The sequence below is a fragment of the Mauremys mutica genome, chromosome 4 (genome assembly GCF_020497125.1).
Source record: "Mauremys mutica isolate MM-2020 ecotype Southern chromosome 4, ASM2049712v1, whole genome shotgun sequence".
NCBI classification, from domain to species: domain Eukaryota; kingdom Metazoa; phylum Chordata; order Testudines; family Geoemydidae; genus Mauremys; species Mauremys mutica.
Genome location: NC_059075.1, coordinates 119,014,318 through 119,035,953, shown reverse-complemented (window position 1 = coordinate 119,035,953; position 21,636 = coordinate 119,014,318). Strand labels below are relative to the sequence as shown.

Genomic DNA, 21,636 nt, shown 5'->3' with positions numbered 1-21,636 from the left:
AAAAGCAAGGGCAGGATCACACTAAACTAATAAGATCTGCATTTTAATTTAATTTTAAATAAAGCTTCTGAAACATTTTGAAAACCTTGTTTACTTTACATATAATAGTAGTTTGGTTATATAGTATAGACTTATAGAGAGACCTTCTAAAAAATGTTCAGATGTATTACTGGCACCCGAAGCCTTAAATTAGAGTGTATACATGAAGACTTGGCACACCACTGCTGAAAAGTTGCTGACACGTGGTTCAGTGGTTTGAGCATTAGCCTGCTAAATCCACTGTTGTGAGTTCAATCTTTGAGGGGGCCATTTAGCAATCTGGGGCAAAAATCTGTACTTGGTCCTGCTGCAAAAGCAGGGGACTAGACTTGATGACCTTTCAAGGTTCCTTCTAGTTCTATGAGATCAGTATCTCTCCATTAAATTTTTTTTAATAAGTTTACCCTGTATAAGCTTTATACCAGGTAAAACAGATTTATTTGGGTTTAGACCCCATTGGGAGTTCGGCATCTGAGTGTTAAAGACAAGGACACTTCTGTTAGCTGCTTTCAGGTAAGCCTACAGCTGTTAGGGTCCATGGTTCAAACCTGGGTCTGTGTTTGCAGCAGGCTAGCGAGTCTGGCTCAAACCAGACAGGGCACTGAAGTCCTAAGCCAACAGGGCAGGGCAAGCAGGGGCAGAAGTGGTCTTGGCACATCAGGTGGCAGTTCCCAAGGGGGTTCTGTGATCCAACCCATCACAGGGGGGTTCCAAAGAGGATGGAGCTCAGCTGTAGTCAGTGGGGTAGATGACAGAACAAGGAGGAATGGTCTCAAGTTTCAGTGGGGGAAGTCCAGGTTGGATATTAGGAAAATCTATTTCGCTAGGATAGTGGTGAAGCACTGGAATGGGTTACCTAGGGAGGTTGTGGAATAGCCATCCTTAGAGGTTTTAAAGGCCCAGCTTGACAAAGCCCTGGCTGGAATGATTTAGTTGGGGTTGGTCTTGCTTTGAGCAGGGGGTTGGACTAGATGACCTCCTGAGGTCTCTTCCAACCCTAATCTTCTATGATTTCTTGTAGGACAAAGTGGGAACGTGATACTTAACCCCATCACTGTCTCAGCATGGGGCCTTGGTACTGAATTTAAGGCCTTGTCTACACTAATGTTTGCTTTGTCGGCAAACATTATGCCGCTTTAATTAAAATTGCTGTTGCATGTCCACACTATGATCCTTGTGTTGGGAAAGTGCATCCAGAGTAGCAGCTCTTGCATCGACACAGAGCAGTGCACTGTGGTAGATATCCCACTATGCAACTGGCTGCAGGATGCTTTGGGAAGGGTTTGCAATGCCTCATGGGGCAGGCACAGTGTCACATGCTGCAGGTTTCTCAATCCCATCCTTCCATGGGCATCCTAGTAGATTGTCAGCCCCTTTTTCTACTGAACCATCTGGTGGGAGGGAGAGGAGAATGGAGTGTGTGTGTGTGTGTGTGTGTATCTATCTATCTATATCTATATATAGATATATAGATATATAGACAGCAGGCTGACCAACCTATCCTGAGGCAGGTGGAGGGGGACACCTCCCCTTACCTCAGCCTCAGCCTCTGCTCAGCACAGCAGTCTCTCCCGAAGCAGCACACTCTGCCTGCCTATGATTCTGTGATTCCCTCCGAGTTCTGCCACAGGCTCCTCAACTGCCAGGAGTGGCACCCTGAGCAGCTCTGTGAGCTCTCCATGCTGAGCAATGTCAAAGCACCACAGCAGTCTCCCCCCACCCCACCCACAGCAGCAGTCTGTCTGCCGCTGTTTGCCTAGTGCAGGGCAGAACAGGAGCATTCCAATGATTTGCTCTTTGTTCCCCAAATGGAGCAACACGCTCAGCTGTCAGATACTTCCTGGAGCTTTGAAAGGGGAGGGGTGCATGCCTGCAGGGCAGCAGAGATCAAAACAGTGAGCAGAGCAGTCAGGGCAGGCATTGTGGGATGCTGGCAGAAGCCAGTTCTGTTGACGAAACAAACAGCAGTGTCTATACTGATGCTTTGTTGCTTGAACTTTGCCGCAGAAGTCTTTATGCCTCTCAGCAAGGTGTTTTTATTTTGTCAGTAAAAGAGCAGACTTTTGCCCCCCAAAGTAGCTTTGCAGTGTGTACTCCTCACGTTTTGTCAGCAAAAGGCAGCTTTTCCCGCCAAAACTTTGTAGTGTAGACAAGGCCCTAGGTCTAACATGCCAGAGAATACATGGAGCTTTGACTATGATCCAAAGGAAATAGGGCATTTCTTATTTGTTTAGTCATCCATTCCCTTCCCTCCTACATCGCTGTCCTCCATTTATGTTTCTCCAGCCTGCTTTCCTCTTTCTCGTCATGCATCTTTACTATGCCACTTGCCACTGTCAGAAGACAGGATACTGGGATAATAAATGGACCTTTGGTCTGACCCAGTATGGCTGTTCTTATCTGCAGTAAGGGAGATTTAGGTTAGTGTCATAGGTCTCACCCCCACTTCAAGCTGTTGGGTTCCAAAATGGGGACCTGCACTGGTTTCCCTCTAAACTAAAAATCCTAGTTTAGATCTGGTAAAAGCTGCCACCACCCAATCAGGTACGTGGATTGGGACACAGTCCTTCCCCAAAATCCTTGGGGAATCCCAAGAGCCCCAAATCTATGGAGTTCTTACACCCAGGAGAAATAAACCATTCCCCCCTGCTTCCTCCCCCCTCCCTTTTCCTAGGAGAGATATCGGGATCTAACTACAGAGGGATGCCTCCCCCTCCCCTTTCCCTGAGAATCCACCCAAAGAAAGATTAACCAAGTCCTTTACAGAAAAGATTTATTAAAAAAATAAAAGAAAGTCACTGTCTCTGTAACCAAGATGGAACAATATACAGGGTCTAAACTTATCAATCTCTGGAGAGAATTCCCCCTCCTTTCTTTCTCAGTAAAAGCAATAACAGTACAGACTTAAAGAAATTCTATAGCAAAACACAGAATTGCAAATACAGAAATAAAAGTATAAGAATACTAGTTCCTTGCTAATACTCACTAGCTTGAATAGAAGAATTTATTGCAGAAACCTGGGAGGACTTAATTAAGATGTCTGGACTCTCTTAATTCCCAAGAGAGACTCTCCAAAAAAAAAAAGAACAGGAAAAAAACTTCCCTCCACAGGGATTTGAAAATATCTTGTCCCTCATTGGTCCTCTGGTCAGGTGTCCACAGGTACTGCTTGTTAACCCTTTACAGGTAGACAAAAACCTTAACCCTTAACTAACTGTTTATGACAGTTAGATATTAGGGGAAACTTTCTATCAGGATAGTTAATTTCTGCAATAGGCTTCCAAGGGAGGTTGTGGAATTCCCATCACCGGTGGTTTTTAAGAACAGGTTGGACAAACACCTGTCAGGGATGGGCTACGTTTACTTGGTCCTGCCTCAGTGCAGGGGCCTGGATCTCATGACCTCTTGAGGCTCCTTCCAGCTCTAAATTACTACAATCAACTAGCCTGATATAGTGTTTTCCCTTTGTTGTCCTCACTTGTGTTATGTGGACCTTCTATTGACCATTCACTAACTGGACTACACAGGAGACATTTAACTATATGGCTACTGGGTTTGGCAGGCACAAGGGCCTTTTACTGGGAGTTGCTGGTTTAAGCTCAGCACCCACTGGCAGCCCTGCTGATCAGTTCTTCCCTCTGCCCCCACAGAGCCTCCCACCTGCTGGGATGATCACCGCCTCTCCCTCCTTTCCAACATCTCCTGCCCACCGCGATGAGCTGTTCAGCAGCATGCAGGAGGCGTTGGTTGGGGCAGGGGAAGGCGCAAGGACAGGGCACTGCAGCTGCCCATTAGCAAAGGCTTTTGTGAAGGGCTGGGTATACTTACCACCCACAGTTTGCATTGAATTGCGAAATACAGTGAATACAATGTGAAGAATGGAAGCAGAAGCAGGATTATGACTGAAGACTGAACCAGGAGAACACAAGGCATTAATGGCCTTATCCAATCACAAAGTCACCCACAAAACCAAAAACAAAGGATGAATCAGTGTAACTGTAGGAAGGTCTTGAGGTTAAGGTACTAGACTGGAACCCAGGAGATCTGGGTTTACTTTCTGGTTCTGCTACAAACTTCTTGTGTGACCTTGGGCAAGTCATTTAGTTTCTCTGTGCTTCAATTCCCCATCTGTAAAATGGAAATACTTCTCTATCTTGAAGGGGTGTTGTGAGGCTCAATTCATAAAAACTCAGTAGGTGTTCAGATATGTCCGGGATGATCTAGGTTTAACTTGGTCCTGCTTCAGTGCAGGGGGGCTGGATTTGATGACTTCTTGAGGTTCCTTCCAGCCCTACGTTTATATGATTCTATACTGCAATGAATGGGGGAGGCTATCTGTTACTTGACACCAAGCCATGCTCATAGGGGAGCTTCCTCCCTACTTCATCTTCCCCTTTTCTCTCATCATCATCATCATCTCACCCTTGCTGTCCTTTCACTCTGAGGTTGGAAACAGCTGATAGGCACCCATATCCTATACTGGCACTTCTCTGAAACTATTGTCTTGTTCTCCAGAATTGGAGCTAGCTAGCTAGCTATCTTTCTCTCTCAATCATGTATCTAACTGCTGTGGCTGTGAAGAAACACTCAGTTCACATTTTTGGAGGTTAACTGGCATAGAGCGGAGTCAGCAGAGAGCTTGGAGCAATAATTTTGAGATATACAATCTGCCTCATTCATCTCATTGAGGGTCAGCTCAGATGGCCAGTAACTATTACATTCCTCATGTCAGAAAAGAGAGGCAGGGTCACAGAGCAACATAATTTACTGTGAGTGATGTTATATTTTGGTGCCACAAGTGGGGTAGCATTTGGGAATCTCACCTTTTTTCCCCTCGTTCAAGAAGAAGCCAAGACCAAGGAGCCCTGCAGGGCCTGTGGGTATATTGAAGCCCCAACGAGGAGGAGCCAAACTCAAGGAGACTAGTTGAGCCAACAGCACACATGATCATATTTTGAATGTCTGCATAATTTACTTTGAGAGGTGTCTCATTTTGGCAAATCTCATGGGCACACCATCACCATTTTTCCTCAGTCAGCTTTCGCCCCACCCTCTGTTGTCCCTGTAGCATATCGACTCTGCCCTTTTAGCACATGAGCTCATATTTCTCCAGACACATCCTGTGATGGGTTCAGTCACAGAGACCCCCTTGTGACTGTCACCTGATGTGCTGAAATTACCTCTGAGCCTGTTTTTCCTGCCAGCTTGGGACTTCCAGAACCCTGCCTTGTTGAGCCAGACATGCTAACCTGCTTCAACACAGACCCAGGGTCTGGGCCATGCCCCCAAAGCTGCAGGCTTTAAGTGAAAACAGCTCTGCAGGTTACCTGACTCCAGCACCCAGACACCCAGCTCCCAGTGAAATCCAAACCCCAAATAAATTCGTTTTACTCTGTATAATGCTTATACAGGGTAAATTCATAAATTGTCTGCCCTCTAACACTGATAGAGGGATATTCACAGCTGTTTGCTCCCCCAAGTATTAATCACTTACTCTGGGTTCATTAATAAACAAAAGTGATTTTATTAAGTATAAAAAGTAGGATTTAAGTGGTTTCAAGTAATAACAGACAGAACAAAATAAGTTACCAAGCAAAAACATGCAAGTCGAAGCCTAATACATTAAGAAACTGATTACAGGTAATATCTCACCCTCAGAGATGTTCCATTAAGCTTATTTCACAGACTAGACTCCTTCCTAGTCTGGGCCCAATCCTTTCCCCGGCCCAGTCCTTGTTATTTACAGCAGCCATCTCAGGTGGTAACTAGAGGTTTTCACATGACTGGAAACCCCTTTGTCCTGCTCCACCCTCTTTACATAGCTTTTGCACAAGGTGGGGAGTCCTTTGTCTGTGCTTGGCCCCCACTCCTCCCTGAATGGAAAAGTACAGGGATTAAGATGGATTCCAGTATCAGGTGACATGATCACATGTCCTGTGAGACCCCACCCTCCATTCTTCCTGGCCTGGCCCACACGTATACAGAAAGGTTTTCAAGTAAACTGAGCCATTTACAGTTCATTGATTCTGAAGCACCCTTAATGGCTTCCACTTAATATGTTTACATCAGTGATACAAGTTTATATCTTATTATCCTAACTTCAGACATAGAAATAATGCATGCAAACAATTAGGATGAACACACTCAGTAGATTATAAGCTTTGTAATGACACCTTACAAGAAACCTTTTGCATAAAGCATATTCCAGTTACATCATATTCAAATTCATAAGCATATTTTCATAAAGCATATGGAGTGCAACATCACACATCCCATCTGAAGCTCCTGTAGAGGCAGTACATCCTATGCAGCAGTACATGCTTCTTCCTCATGTATTTAAATATCCCACCAAGCTAGGAGGAAAAGTCCTCTCTGTCTGCTTTCTTGGAGGAATTAAACTGGGAGGCTGTGGCAATTGCTAGGTGTGAACTCGCTCATTCCACATGCACATGCCAGCTGTGTTGAAGGGCCACTCTTACCCTTTTCCTGAGCCTTCATTCATTAGAGGATGGGCAGAGAGTGGAACTGGCTTGTTTGGTTGAAAGGCTGTGAGGAAACCTCACCACTGACTTCTTGCTGCCATCCTGCCTCTCACTGGAGGAGGGGAATGCCATTCCAGAGAGGGAACTCAGCCCTGCCCAAAGAGGGACAAGGGATTCATTGGCAATCACCTGGTTGGTTCTGGGCTAATTGGCTGGCATGGAAACAGGGCTGGGAGAGAGCCATAGACTTGGGCAGTTAGCATTTATTGCTGCTGAAGGCAGCAGGCTCAAAGGCAGCTTGAACCCAGAGCTAGGGAATTTGCTCAGGAGGAGGCCACACTCCAACTTCAGCTGGGCTAGAAGAGTGACTCAGACCCTGCAGAGGAACCATGACCAACATAGCAATCACAAGGGTGGATGCCTGGTGATGCAGCAGAAACTGGGATTCATGACTCCAAGCTCACACTATGCCTAAGCAGCTTGGACTCAATTGGGTTAGATAGTATTGCTCTGTATCTTTAAGTGTTAGAAACCCAGTACATTGTACTATGCTAGGTGGTACATGTAATTACCCGTAAGGGCCTTGAATGGTCCCTTTCATTAGTTCAGGTTTTGTCCCTGCCCAGATAAATGCACTGGCAATTATATCAGAAACCAGCATTTATCTGAGGTTAATTCCTGCCTCTCCAAAAGTTGTGGAAGGGAACCAAGAGACTTGGGGGTAGAGGGAGGCAACTGGAGTTCTCTACCCTGCCTCCAGACACATGGCTTGGAATGTGAGGCCTACACAACAAATGAGGGTATCCCTACCACACTAGGTGAGGGCCTGATGGTTGTGCAGGATAGAGGAAATACTCACTGATGAAGTATTTGTGCTGATGGTATCAATTTCTTCTTCACCATCCCAAGCTGTGAAGGAGAGAAGACCACAACAGGTCAGCTGGGCTATAGAGATCTCCTATCCTTCCCTGAGAAACACCCACAGAGGCACTTCCCCACTTCTATTTCCTCCTTGAGACGCACCTTTTTAGACAGTTCCTAACTCTCCCACTCCTCAATCAAATAAAAAACTGTATTGCCATGACAAATGATACTGATGCTACCAAAGTGTAAGAGGGATTAGAAGCCTCTGATTTCTCTCAGAGGAAGATATGGTCTAAAACTTCTCACCAGGTTGAGGCGTGATAGTGAGTTTGGGGTCCCTGTGCTCATTTGTTGTTTCCCCATTCTTGATTTGCTGGCAGGTTGCTTCATGGTGTGATGCTGTCTCTGCTCCTGCTTTCCTTTCTCCAGGGGTGAGGAACAGTTTTTTCCTCACCAATCTTTTTCTTTAAATATATTTTAGCATCTCTGATAGTTTGAGGAAGCAACTGTCTTACTTTCTTTGAGTAAAAATACCTTTGTTTTAGTCTGTCACCTTAGCTAGACTGTCCAGTTTCCATGGGTTCCCACGTTACTTTGCTCCTCCCACTTTACTATTCAGTTTGCGATTCCTGATTCTGAATTTGGTGAGAGTCTGCCTGTCATTTGCATATTTCACAATAGTAATGTGGTTCGCTTCTGTGAAATTTCTGTTTGGGGATCTGTAACAGCCTAGCTATTTAATTTCTTTTAAAATCTGTTCTTCCTTACGGTTTGCCTACTGATTTTTTTTCTCCCAGTCACCTAACTATCATTCAGGTTTGGGTGTGGTTTTTGGTTTGTTGTTCAGGTGGTTAGTGGTATAAAGTGACACTTGAGAGTACTGCTATGAGGACGAAGTGGGTTTCATCAGGTTGGCTTGGGTTCCTACTGGTTTGATTGAGATGCCTCTTATTTTGGTACCTAAGTAGGAACTGAGCACTTTCCAAAATCTGGCCTTTAATGCACCAGTGATGAAGAAGGATCTCTAGGATGTTAGGTATATTTCTATTACTGTCCCAAGCCAGACTCTTGGGAACACTGATAACAGTTTTGAATTTCTGAATCACATAAAGTTATATAAAATAATCATAGTCCTGACTAAGCTACTGGACACCTTCCCCTGTAAACTACACTCCCCGTGCTGAATGATTAATACACCCACACTGAACAAACAAGGTGAAACTCTTTGTTTCTCCAGGGAACCACTAGTGTTCCAAGGAGCAAGTATGTCTCAGCACCAGCCCTTTTCCAGAATGGCTGCAATCCTGCAGTGATTCAGGAGCTCCAAAATCACACAGACTGGACAAGTTACTTCCAATACACTACAGCTTCCTGACCGCTAGGTCTTTTAGCACTATATCCTTTCAGAAACCAAGTTTGTTCAAAACTATTCCCTCATAGTCACCTCCACAGAGAGTGTCTTTCCCAAGGCAAAAAGGGAGGGATGTAGTAGAATATCAGGGTCCTTCGGGAAGCAGTTGGTTTTGGCGTGATGCTGGTTATGTTGGCAATTCCGCCATGTGGATGAAAATCCCTGCAGGAATCAAAACATACTGCTGCCAAATATAAATGGCCTCATTTATTATTTTTTTATCATTTGAACTCTGGTAGTGCCTAGAAACCCCAACTGAGATCAGGGCCCTGTTGTGCTAAGCACTGGACAAACAGTCCCTGCACTGAAAGGCTTACATTTTAAATAGACAAGACAAAGGGATAGGGATGGGGGAGTAAAAAATCTAATATACAAGCAGAGTGAATAATATAATGGCTGCAAACATATTAGTTCCACAAAATAAATAAATAAAAATGAGTTCTGAGTGAGGTTTTGTTGGGGAGAATTAGGTGCACAAAGGAAGTGAAAAGGGGCATAGAAAGAAAGGGGATAAAAGAAAAAAGGGAAAGAAAAAAGGAGTGAAGAAGGGGAACAGGGAGAGCAGTCTGAGTGAGACTGAAGTGAAGAGATTCTGAAGGAGGGAACTGGAATGAACAGCCAATAAACATAAGGGAAGAGCATCTGAAGGTCTCTGCTGTGGTGCCTTGCCTCTACTCCTGTTGGATGAGTTTTTCGGTGGCCCCTCTAGCAGTTTTTCTTCCATGAGCTCACATGGCTGGGGCATGGGGAAGCCTGCATGAGCCCTCACCATTATTTGTTCACCCTTTCCTTGAGAATTGCATCATGTTCTCCTCTCTGCTACATTTATGGGGCAGACTATCCATGAGAGACTTTCTGAACAGAAGGGGCTCACTCTTTTAACCTACCCTGCTGAAGTTCCAAAGGGCACCCTTAGGCACTTACCTTTACATTGCACACCACAAACTCATGACACAAGTGGTTCCATTTGGACTTGGTGAAGACTGAAAGGTGCCCCAAATCATGCTGGAATCACCAGCCCTGGAACTGGAAGAGAAAATGCATCACTGATAAAATAGGGCCAGGGTTCCTTGAACTTCTGTAACAGGGCCAGGGCAGTGCTATGTCGTCTTTGCACATTCGGTTCTAGATGATCTGGTGGTCCCTTCTGGCTTTAAACTCTATAAAACCAGCCTCTGTCAATCAACCCCAGCTCCAACAGGATGGCAATGCCTCCTGATGACACCAGGAATCAATTTCTACCCTCCACACTCACAGTGCAGGGTAAAAGATGTCCCTAAAACTATCATTTAAACAACCTAACTTGATGAATATGTCCTTTGCTATATTGGGGTCATCTTTTGTATCCACTATACACTCAGTCCTAAAGAACACCCCCACCTTATTATTAGTGCATCCCAAGCCCATATTGGGGAGAGCACAGTGAAAGGGACCAGAAACACATTTGTCTCTACACATGAATTACTGGGGACTCCTCTTTTCAGTGCATACCAACCTCAACCTGGTGAAGGTACAGAGCACTACCTGACTTGGCTGACACACATGGCTTGCCTCCCCAAACAGCCAGGCGTGGCCTGGCACCGCCCCCTATCCAACCCCTCCTGCTTCTCGCCTCCTGACAGCCCCCCCGGGACTCCTGCCCCGTCCAACCCCCCTGTTCCCTGCCCTCTGATGGCTCTGACCTCTATCCACACCCCTGACCACCACCCCGAACTCCCCTGCCCTCTACCCAACCCCTGCCACCTTACCGCACTGCCTGGAGCACCGATGGCTGGTGGCGCTACAGCTGCTCTGCACTTCCCAGGCAGCTGCGCCGCCCGGCGGGAGCCAGCCACACCACCGCACAGCTCATAGCACCGGGTCAGTCCCCGGCTCTGCTGCTGTGCTGCCACAGGAGCTCACAGCCCTGCCACCCAGACTGCTGCAGGGGAGGGGGAACAGCAGGGGAGGGGCCGGGGGCTTGCCTCCTGGGGCAGGAGCTCAGGGGCTGGGCAGGAGGGTCCCACGGGCCACGCCGTAGTTTGCCCACCTCTGGCCTAGCTTCTATTCTGAGACAGTCTTGTGGGTTGTATTGTGTCTGGGATATGAAGCTCAGAATGGTGGAATGCGGCTGTGCGGACATGGGAATGACTAGTTACCACATTGAAAATGATGCCAGAGAGGTAAGTTTGCCAGGACAAATTGGTTCTGTTATCGGAGAAGCTCACTGAACTTCTCTTGAGTGGTACTAGGCACAATGGACCAGCTCCATGATGGGAGCTGGGAACAAGCATGCTCAGTGTATGCCACAGGAGACATCTGGGGAGCAGAGAATAGGCATGACTGATGCATGACACAGATGTACAATGCTGAAATTGTAATGGGGAGCTGCAACTAATCCCTGGGTCAATACAGCTACACGTAACACAGTGAGGGTCAGTGAGAGGATCTGAAGAGGAATGATGGTATAGAATTGTGTTGGACACAACATAACAAAACCTGCCATTTTCTGTGTTAGGGATAGGTCAGATTTGGTTTGGCCTCTGTGCCTATTGCTAGCTCCAGGGAAGCAGAGTTAAGGTTGTGTGGAGGTGTAGTGTAGAGACGTTACCTTAATTCTATATTTCCTGGTTTTCAGAAGTTTAAGTTTGCCTTAACTCTGTATTAATTAAGTTTTCTGGCAGTGAACATTCAACCTTATATATGCAACCCACTGGTCAATATGTATAATATGGCCTCCTCTATGCCTAATCCACAAAAGATGTCAGACTGTTGTCAGTCCAGTCCGTGGTGTGTTGGCCAAGGTGGCGGCTGTCACATACACACTCATATTTTAAGTATCTACCCTCACACCTCTGAGAATAGAGCCTCTCTGGAAGCAAACTTAACTTTAAAATTTCAGAAAATAATTCTTTAATAAACACTTATAAACCAACACTTGAGAGCTGTTACATGAAATGCATGAAAATTGCAAGAGAATAGATAAATGCCATAATTTAACTTTTACACTGAAAAATTTCTGAAATAAATACTGTTAATGTAACTTTTATGTTTTAACAAATTAATTGGGCAATAAGAATCTTTCCTAGTGAAGCCTGTTGTTTCTGAACCTGACGGTGAATGCCGCTATGTGAAGGAGGATGTGATATATTCCATAACGTGCATTGATTGATTTTGCAATGTAGTACATAAACTACAGAATTGCATAGTGTTGTAATGAGAGTCACCTTTTGACTTCTTGCTTTTGATGGGCAACAAGAAAAGTCCAGTTTACTACCTTTCTGCACAGAGATCTCTGTGGAAGTGGGGGAAATCTATGCTCCCACAGAGGGAGTCACTGGGACAGTCTGCACTTGACAGGCTGTGCCATAACTAGAGGGAATCTGTGATGCTGGGGATATCCAATAGCTGATGGGTTCTTCCTGCCTGCTACCACTATGTGGGGAATCATTTAAATGTGGGGGAAGTAGGGGAGCTCAGTGAGGGTCAATATTGCACCAAGGTAAAAGCATGGCTGATCAGCATTCCCGTCCATTGGCATTGTGGCTCTATGTTGCAGTGTGATGTATAATGTGTACCAGGAGTTCTGGCTGCCACTAAATGAATGAAAAATCTGGTTTTGCATTTTTGGGGAACAAACTTGACTCCCAGATCCCACCCTACATCAGTCCCTTAAAGACGCTCACATTTTTGCAGGGCTCAAAGCTGGGTTGACCAAGTGCCAGCTCCCCAATCAGCAGCAAGTTCATGGACTTTCTCACCAGTGTTTTATTGATATGGAAAGCTATAGAGGCATCCTGTAAATGCACAAAGGAATAGGGTGAGAAAACAACACGCCAAGCATGGGGAAATACAAACAACATGAAACAGTAAGAAGCAATACTGTTCAGGAAGGCCCCTCCTTCTCTATCTATTCAAGATATTGCTGGGATAAAGTTTAATACAACATTGTATGCACTTTATTTTAAGATTAATTACATTAAAATAAACTGTGGTTGATTGGTATATGTCTTCACACGTCTATATCAAACTACAAATTGCATTTTGTTTTGTGATCGTCATTTGGATTGTAAACTGGACTGTCTCTTCACTTTTGCTGCTTAACCTCTATTTTGAGCAGAAACACACTGGAGAAATTCCTGCACCTAGCAAAGGGTTAAAAATAGCAATCCAAAATCATTAACCTGATGCTCTATCGGTCAAATGGAAGCACCACAGAACAATGATCTGGCTGCAGTCCAGAGGAACCAGTTTCCCCTGGTGAGTGACTCATCTGGCAGAGGGGACTGAAATTTATAAAAGGGATGATCTCTCGGTGGTCATTTTAGAAGATACTATAAAGAGATGGTAAGCGTGGATAGGAGAAGAGATCTTTTTATTTTCTAAATGAGTATAAGTAGAGATTCAATCTATTGAAACAGCATCAGCAAAACATAACAAACAAAACATAACAGCATCAGCATAAAGCTATGTCTGAGTCTAATAAGGCTGTTCAGAAATTATTGACATTCTAGCAATAAGAGCTACAAAGAGTGGGAAGGAAAAGTCATTCTACTCAGTAGTTTGTGCAATATCAGATAGGTTCAAAAACATCCTACTGCATATCTTGGGCTATAAAAAGCCTTTTAATTTGAATATGCATCAAATAATAGCTTTGTCTCTTTGTGGTTTAAAAAAAATCATCTTAATTTGAATATTCAGATTAGGAGGGTAAGGAATGGAAGTTGCACATCCTTTTTCAATTTTTTCTTTCTGCTACTTCATAAATATCCAAAATTAGGACTTGTGTAACCTTAGCCATGACAGAAAATATGATTCTTACTACAGCTGGTTGGGAATTTTCTGATTTTTGTTGTTCTTGGAAAATTCCAATTAATTGAAGCTGAAATGTTTCATGGGAATGTACTAGTTTTGATGGGAAAAGTTTATTGGGTCCAGGATGGAATGTCTCAGAGAGACTCAACCCAGAATAGCCAGGTGGTTAAGGCACTGATTTGTGAGACCAAAGTGCAGAGGAGGATCTTGAACTGGGGTTTCCCACATCCCCAGTGCAGGCCTTAACCACCAGGCTGTTCACTCTCACATACATACACATCTATTTTTACTTTTGAAAGATCTCAGGTTCATTTCGGAAGGTAGAAAAATAGTTTCCCACCCACCTCTAGTCTTAATCCCTAAAAACTGTGACCCACATGTTCAAGCTGTGCCACAGCTGAAAACATTTATGCTATGTGCAGCGGCAGCCAAAAAGGCTAACGGAATGTTAGGAACCTTAGGAAAGGGATAGATAATAAGACAGAAAATATCATATTGCCTCTATATAAATCCATGGTACACCCGCACCTGGAATACTGGGTGCAGTTCTGGTCATCCCATCTCAAAAAAGATATATTAGAGTTGGAAAAAGTACAGAGAAAGGCAACATAAATGATGAAGGGTTTGGAACACCTTCCATATGAGGAGAGATTAAAAAGACTGGGACTGTTCAGCTTGGAAAAGAGACGACTAAGCGGGGATATGATAGAGGTCTATAAAATCATGACTGGTGTGGAGAAAGTGAATAAGGACGTGTTATTTACTCCTTCACATAACACAAGAACCAGGATCACCCAATGAAATTAATAGGCAGCAGGTTTAAAAGAAAAAAAGGAAGTATTTCTTGACACAACACACAATCGACCTGTGCAGCTAGTTGACAGGGATTGTTGTGAAGGCCAAAAGTATAACTGGGTTAAAAAAAGAATTAGATAAATTCACAGAGCTTAGGTTCCTCAATGGCTATTGGTCATGGTGGTCAGGGACACAGTCCCATGCCCTGAGTGTCCCTAGCCTCGGATTGCCAGAAGCTGGGAGGGGATGACAGGGAATGGACCACTCAATAATTGCCCTGTTCTGTTCATTCCCTTTGAAGCACATGGCATTGGCCACTGTTGGAAGACAGGATACTGGGCTGTATGGACCATTGGTCTGACCCAGTATGGCTGTTCTTATGTTCTTAGCTTTTCTCAGGGCAGCTTGGGCTGGGGTGGAGGACAAGGGAGCTGTAAGTCCTTGTATTCCCCTGCACATCTGCACTGTTAAGGGCCAGGCCAGTCCCAGACATAATTTAGAGCTCCCTTAGGCTGCTCTACATTATGGCTGGCTGCAGTAGCCTCAATGAGGCATTCCACAGTGTGACCAGAAGCAATCCTGTATTCACAAACTACCCACTCTGTAATAATCTTTGTACAAAATATGCCTTGTGAGGTATTATTTGAAAACTGCTGGTCAGTAATATCATGGTGAAATATATGTAGCAATATTATATGTAAAGTTATGAAATCCCCCTTATGATGTTATTAGCATGTGTTCAAAATCACACAGCCCTGCCTCTGGGAAAAAGTTGTTAAACAGGTCTGTCCTAAACAAAGGAATATGTGTGTGTGTGTACTTCAGTTTACATATGTAGTACACAGAGTCCTCATGACAGCAAAGGCAGGAGACCAGGCAAATCTGCATTTCAGCAAACAGAAGAGGTGAGAAGAAAGAGCATGGAGCCACCTTCACCACCTGTGCCTTCTTCACTGTTTGAATAAACTTTGCTTTGAGGGATAATCATCAGAAGAATCCACTTCAAAGGGTGACTGGACTATAAAAGTGATGAGCAAAAACACCCCAAGGCATCTTTCTTTCCATCTCTCTCTTTCACAACAAAGGAACCAGCCCTTTGACTCTGGGGGAGAGGGGAGAATCCCGACCTGAGAATTTGGTCAGTCATGTTGCTGGAAACACATGGTAAGGACTTAACAAGCTAGATTTGGTTCAAAGTAAAGTTTTAGCTATTAGAAAGTGTTTTATCTGTATTTGTCTTGTAATCATTGCTGACTTTAATACTTTATACTTGTACTCACTTAAAATCCTATCTTCTATTGTTAATAAACTTGTTTTCCAGTGTTGTCTTTAAACCAAAATGTTTGGTAACTCCGGTTAAAGTTGAATATTGACCCACTTACAGGGGCAAGGGACCTCTGTTCTCCAAACTACCCAGGAGAGGACAGGACAGTACAGAACACAGTTTTGGGAAAATCCAGGACTGGGAGTGTGTTATTGTCACCCTGCAAGTAGTAACTAAGGCTGGTGGGAGCCAAAGTGGGGTTGGTGCTTGCTGATAGGCTGCTGGACCAGGACTGCTGCTATACACAGACACTTCAGTGTGACCTGCACAATGGCAGGCTATTTGTGAGCCGCCCAGGTGGGGAGCTACAACAGCAAAGCATTGTGAGGCACCCAAGGTTGCAGGGCAGGCAATGACACAACCCCTCACTAGTCTGGATTGTACCTTGGCATGTGACACACCATTAGGGGTCATCGAAGTCCAGTCAGCCCAGCCCTGTCCTATTCCACTTGATTCCCTTGCAAATAGCCTCCTTAGATCTGGGGAAGGGATGGGGAAGGCATAGAGTTGACCATAACATCTCTGTAGTATTTCCCTTGGATTCATTCATGACACAAGAAATCCCAGCTGGCTTTTTAAGCCAGTTTTCCAGCCCTTGATTGGTTGGTCACACCTTTACAAATCTCCTGGGCCTCACCATGGTATCCTGTCCCACATAGTAGCTGACAAGCAACATGATCCTTCCCTTCTTCTCAGCTCTTACCATGGCATCTTGCCCTGCACAGTGATACCTTCTGCTACATGTCCCCTACCCCGCATCCTGGCTCTTGCCCTGCATAGAGACTGATAAGCCATGCGCTGCCCAGGTGCCGCCGGTAGAACTGGCTCATGTCATAGACCTTCCTGTCGATCACCAGCCACCGCTCCTGCTGCGGGTGCCCCCAGCCCATATGGAGCCCGATCTCCTCCCAGGTGAAGAGCTGCAGGGGCCTGCCTCCTCCACTGTATCCCTCAAACGCGCTTTAGGAGGAGTTGACTCTGAAGCTATCCCCAGCTGCCTCAGCACTGAGCAACTTCACTCTTCTCCCTGCTGCCGTCACACTCCTGAGCTGGTACTGAGCTAGCTGCCCTCTCTGCACTATCCATATTGAAAGTGACCCCACCCAGTCTTGCCCACCCAAGAGCCAATTGGCTACCGCACTCCTTTCAGTTCCAGCTCTCCCAGGGCCCTGAAAACCCACTGGTCCTGCCAAACTTTCCCTGTTCTACCCTTATTAGAACTCCCTTTGCCATTTACCTCTCTCCCTTGGTAGTTTGGTAGTTAACTCCAAAAGGGATGATGCAACTGGATAAACACAGATTCTGACTCAGGTTCTGGGAACAGAACATTCTTGGCAGCATGATCCCAGCTGTCAAATGCCATGCCAGAACAAATTAGATTAAGAAAAAGCCTGACTGCCCATGTTTTGTCAATAAAGTCTTCCACCGGGATGAAAAACAGAACAGCAATGAATTCTACAACCTTAAGTTTTGGCTGTCCCGCACTACCTGTAAAAACAGAGATGAACAAATTATGAAGCAATATATCTGTAAGCACCTAGAGGACAATAGGGTTATAAATAATAACTAACATGGATTTGTCAAAACAAATCATGCCAAACCAGCCTAATGTCCTTTCTTTGACAGGGTTACTGGCCTAGCGGACGGGGGGAAGGTGTAGACATGTTGCAGCTTGATTCACGTAAGGTTTTTGACACAGTCCCATATGACATTCCCATAAGCAAACTAGGGAAATGCGGCCTAGAGGGAGTTACCAAAAGATGGGTGTCCTACTGGTTGAAAGACTGTATTCCAGAGTAATCACCAATGGTTTGCTGTAAAAGTTGGGGGATACCTGTAGTGGGGCCCCCCAGGGGTCTGTCCTGGGTCTGGGTATGATTCAGTATTTTCTTTGGTGACCTGGATCATGGAGTGGAGTCTGCTTATAAAATGTGCAGAGGACACCAAGCTGGGAAGGGTTGCTAGCACTGTGGAGGATAGGATAAGAATTCAAAATGACTTTGACCAGCATCCCCACAAGAGAACAACCTGACTTCTTCAATTCCCCTCCCACATACACTTCTGGCAGTCTATTGGCTCGCACCCTCTCGGGAGCCCTTTGGATGCTGAATACACCAGGTGCTGCCCACGACATGCCCCTTCCCTTACATGTGCTCTGCTCCCTCAAGGCCACTAGTTTCACTATCAATTAGTTATCCTTGGGGGAGCAGGTCCCACGTCCCCAGTCCATTTTCAAACTTGGCACTTTAACAGGAAGAGGTTTTTAATTATTATTTTTAAATGGCTCCCACCTCTAGCCACAGGGGAGATGGTTTATTTGTATTCCCTTTGTTTTTAAACTCCATTGGTCCTTCCCTAATGTCTACAGCTACCTAATGTCTCACTCACTGTTAGAATGGCAAACAGTGCTCTCCATAACAAAGAGAAGAAATCAATATCCCAGATTACCCCCCAGTCCTAATGCAAGGAAGGGTTACGGAAGGAAAGTGTTATTAGAGCACTGTGAAATACTATTATCAGGGCTTGTCTACACCACACATGCATTGCTGAGCCCCCTGGTAGAAACGTGGCTTAAACCAGCAGGAGTTTTTCTGCAGGCATAGCTAAACCACCTCCCTGGAAGACATTAGCTTTGCCGAGTTGCACCAACACTGGGGGAAATGCCAGAATAGCTACATTGGCAAAGAGTGTGATTCTCCCCCCTCCGCCCCAGCTGACATAGCTATGCCAGTGAAACTTTGTAGTGTAGACAGTGGGTATATGTACTCTAGAAATGCTGTAGCAGACACATTTAGGCTGGGTCTACACTAGTGAGCTTACAGCAGCACAGCTGTACTGATGCAGCTGTGCTGCTGTAAGATTGCTTGTGTAGCTGCCCTATGCTGACAAGAGAGAGTTCTCTCGTCGACATAATAAAACTGCCTCAATGAGTGGCAGTACCTATGTCGGCGAGAGAGGCTCTCCCGCCAACATAGTGCTGTGCACACCGGTGAAACTTATATCACTCAGGAGGGGTGTTTTTCTTCACACCCCTGAGTGACATAAGCTTTGCCAGCATAAGTGGTAGTGTAGACATGACCTTACACAGCAACAGAAGGAGTTCTTCCATCGCTGTAGTAAATCCACCCTCAGTTTCTTCTCTGCCATGAAGTTCTATAGCAGAGAACTCCATAGCAGAGGGGAAGGAGGGAGGGAGGGTAGTGGAGCACCCATAAGGACACATATTTTGAAGAACTGCAGATACTGCACAGGGTGAGTAACCTCTTCTTTGAGTAGTAGTACCACTATGGATGCTCCACTCTGGATGATTATTGAGCAGTTCACACTAAGGAGGAGGGAGCTTTGGAGTCGAGTCCAAAACTGAAGATAACACAGCAGAGCCAAACGTAGCATGGGAAGCTGAGATCTGGGTTACTGCAGAATGTTCAGAAAAAGGTATGTATAGAGGTCCAAGTCCTGGACCTTTACATTTCAGTAACAGGAACATTTTTCAGAAAGCTATTCAAGTAGAAAGATCTCATTGAGTGTGTTTGTACACCTGAAGGAAGTTGGAGACCTCAAGATTGATAGTGACAATTAATGCAGCCCTATATCTGCCTAAAAAGAACAGGAGTACTTGTGGCACCTTAAAGACTAACAAATTTAAAGACCTTAAAGACTAACAAAGTCTTTAAGGTGCCACAAGTACTCCTGTTCTTTTTGCGGATTCAGACTAACACGGCTGCTACTCTGAAATATATCTGCCTAGTGTCTCTGCTTGGAGACGGCCGACCCTTTAGATCTGTCTGCAATAGAGAAACAATTTGAAAGACTTTCTAAAAGATTTAGTCCTCTCAAGTTAAAAGGTCAAAGCCCTCCTATCACCATGCCTCAGTGAGTCACAGCTGAGGATGCCAAATTCAGGATAAACTGCTGAGAAATAGGGCAAACTCACACCAAACTGGTGGTTATTCTCTCATTAGATTATATGAGGCCAGTAACAAAAGTAAATTTCTGTCTCACTACATTGGTTAACAAGAAGTCAAAAAATGTAGTCTCTGGGCATTCCAGCTCTTCCTTCACCGCCCAGACACTGGACTCTATGATGAGTGGTTACTGAAAACCAATTTCATCAAACAAACGGTCCTTCTGATCTCAAGAGATCAGCCACGTAGCCAGAACACAGAGACTGGGGGGAAGGATTTGCCTGGCTTCTTGAGAGAAAAGATGAGGGATGGACTGGAAGGTGATCAGAGAGCAAACAGCCAGCTGGATGAGGTTAGAGAATGTCTGTCTGTCTTGGCCACATCAGGAGTTCTAGGATATCCCTGGCCTTGTCTTTCCTTATCTTGATCAGAACCAGGAGTGGCAGAAGCGCCCTAAAAGTGGGGGAGGGGGACCACAGGTGCCCAAACCGTGGCCATACTCCCATTGTGCTGCCCAGCCATAGGGTTCCCAACTTTGCTTGGATGTATTCCTGAAGGGTTCCTAACATGACAATCTTTAATTAAGGATTAATCTTTAATTCCTAGAGACTCCAAGGCAATCCTGGAGGGTTGGCAAACCTACTCCCCCAAGGTCCCGCTCCTGCACCACCCCTTCCCCCCAAGTACCCACCCTCACGCCACCCATCCCCCTCTGAGCCTCCACCCCACACCGCTTCTTCCCCTGAAGCCCCACTCCTGTGTCACCTCTTCCCCTCAAGATCCCACCCCCCATTTGCTCCTTTCTGCCACTTCCCCTTCGTCACTCACCCTTATGGCTAGTAAAAATGGGGGGCATGGTCTCCTGGCCCCCCTGTTCTGCTGCCCCGGATCAGAACTTTGCATAGTAAATGCTTTACATCTTTTAGGAAACTTGCAATTATATAAACCATTGTTTTTGTTATAGCTCTAGTGTAGGAGCAGTTCTCTGCCACTTGCAAAGCTTAGGTTTCCATTGAGATGAATAGTCCTTTTATTTTGCTTTAATCTTGCTGTTTATATAATGTTGTTATATAAATCAATGGTTCACCCTTCCTGGGATAATGTGTTCCATTCTGGCACCCTATCTCAAGAAAGATATAACAGAAATAGGAGTTCAGAAACAGGGGATGAGAATATTTGGAAGAGTGGAGAGATTTCCATATGAGGGGACATGAAAAGATTGGATCCATTTAGTTGAGAAAGGAGTTCAGTAAGAGGAAACATAATAGAGATATGCAAAATAATGTATAGCATATGGACAGCAAAGGGGGTGCTCCTGTTTATCCTTTTCAATAATACAAGAACAAGAGGACTGTCCCAGCTCGCCTGAGCCAGAGGTGTCTTGCAAAGTGAGCTCACCCAGTTTTCAATAGTCCAGCCAACCTCTAACTTGCACAAAATGAATCTAAAAGGGGTCTCCATGACCTAAAACAAAGTGTGGTCAGTAATAGCCCCTGACTTGACCTGACTTCTTGGATTGTGGTAGAGGGAAGATCCATCCTTCCTCCCCTGGCTTCTATATGTGTAATCACCTCAGAGACCAAGCACTGGTGAATATTTTCTTTTCTATTTTGTGCTGTTTCTGATTTATCCAGGCTGGTTCTGATCTAATTAATACTGATGCAAGAAATAGCATGGACTATTCAGAAACAGTCACAGAGGGATGGGGCTGGATAGAGATTGACTAGAAGAATGTTCTAACCCTAAGGGGCAGATAGAGTTAAGGAAGGCACAAAGTTAGCAGTAAGGGAAAGTTAGGTGTAGGCATGAGCACTGGGGGCTGAGGGAGACTCGTTGCCTGCCACCCCTAAATTTCTACTCTCTTGTTGATTGAATTCTTCCGTATGGCTTTACATCTCATGAATTCTCAGATTGGACTCCCTAAGTATTCTTAGGTGGTTGAACCTAGGACCCCAATCTTCCCTTCCTTCCTTTGCCAGGAGAGTAGCTGCAGGAGGTCGGAGCAATGACTTACCAGCAGGA

At 45.1% G+C, this 21,636-nt stretch overlaps 1 protein-coding gene across 1 annotated transcript in view; it reads right to left on the bottom strand.

Annotated features, from left to right (window-relative positions):
- The window catches only part of LOC123369029 (acyl-CoA (8-3)-desaturase-like), a 95,881-nt gene that overhangs the window by 68,101 nt on the left and 6,144 nt on the right, over nt 1-21,636 (bottom strand). The window contains exons 3-5 of the mRNA XM_045014401.1: nt 16,475-16,669; nt 14,843-14,849; nt 12,462-12,572 (exon numbers count right to left, since the gene is read on the bottom strand). Coding sequence (XP_044870336.1) covers nt 12,462-12,572; nt 14,843-14,849; nt 16,475-16,669 — 313 coding nt within the window. The remainder of the gene's footprint in view (nt 1-12,461; nt 12,573-14,842; nt 14,850-16,474; nt 16,670-21,636) is intronic.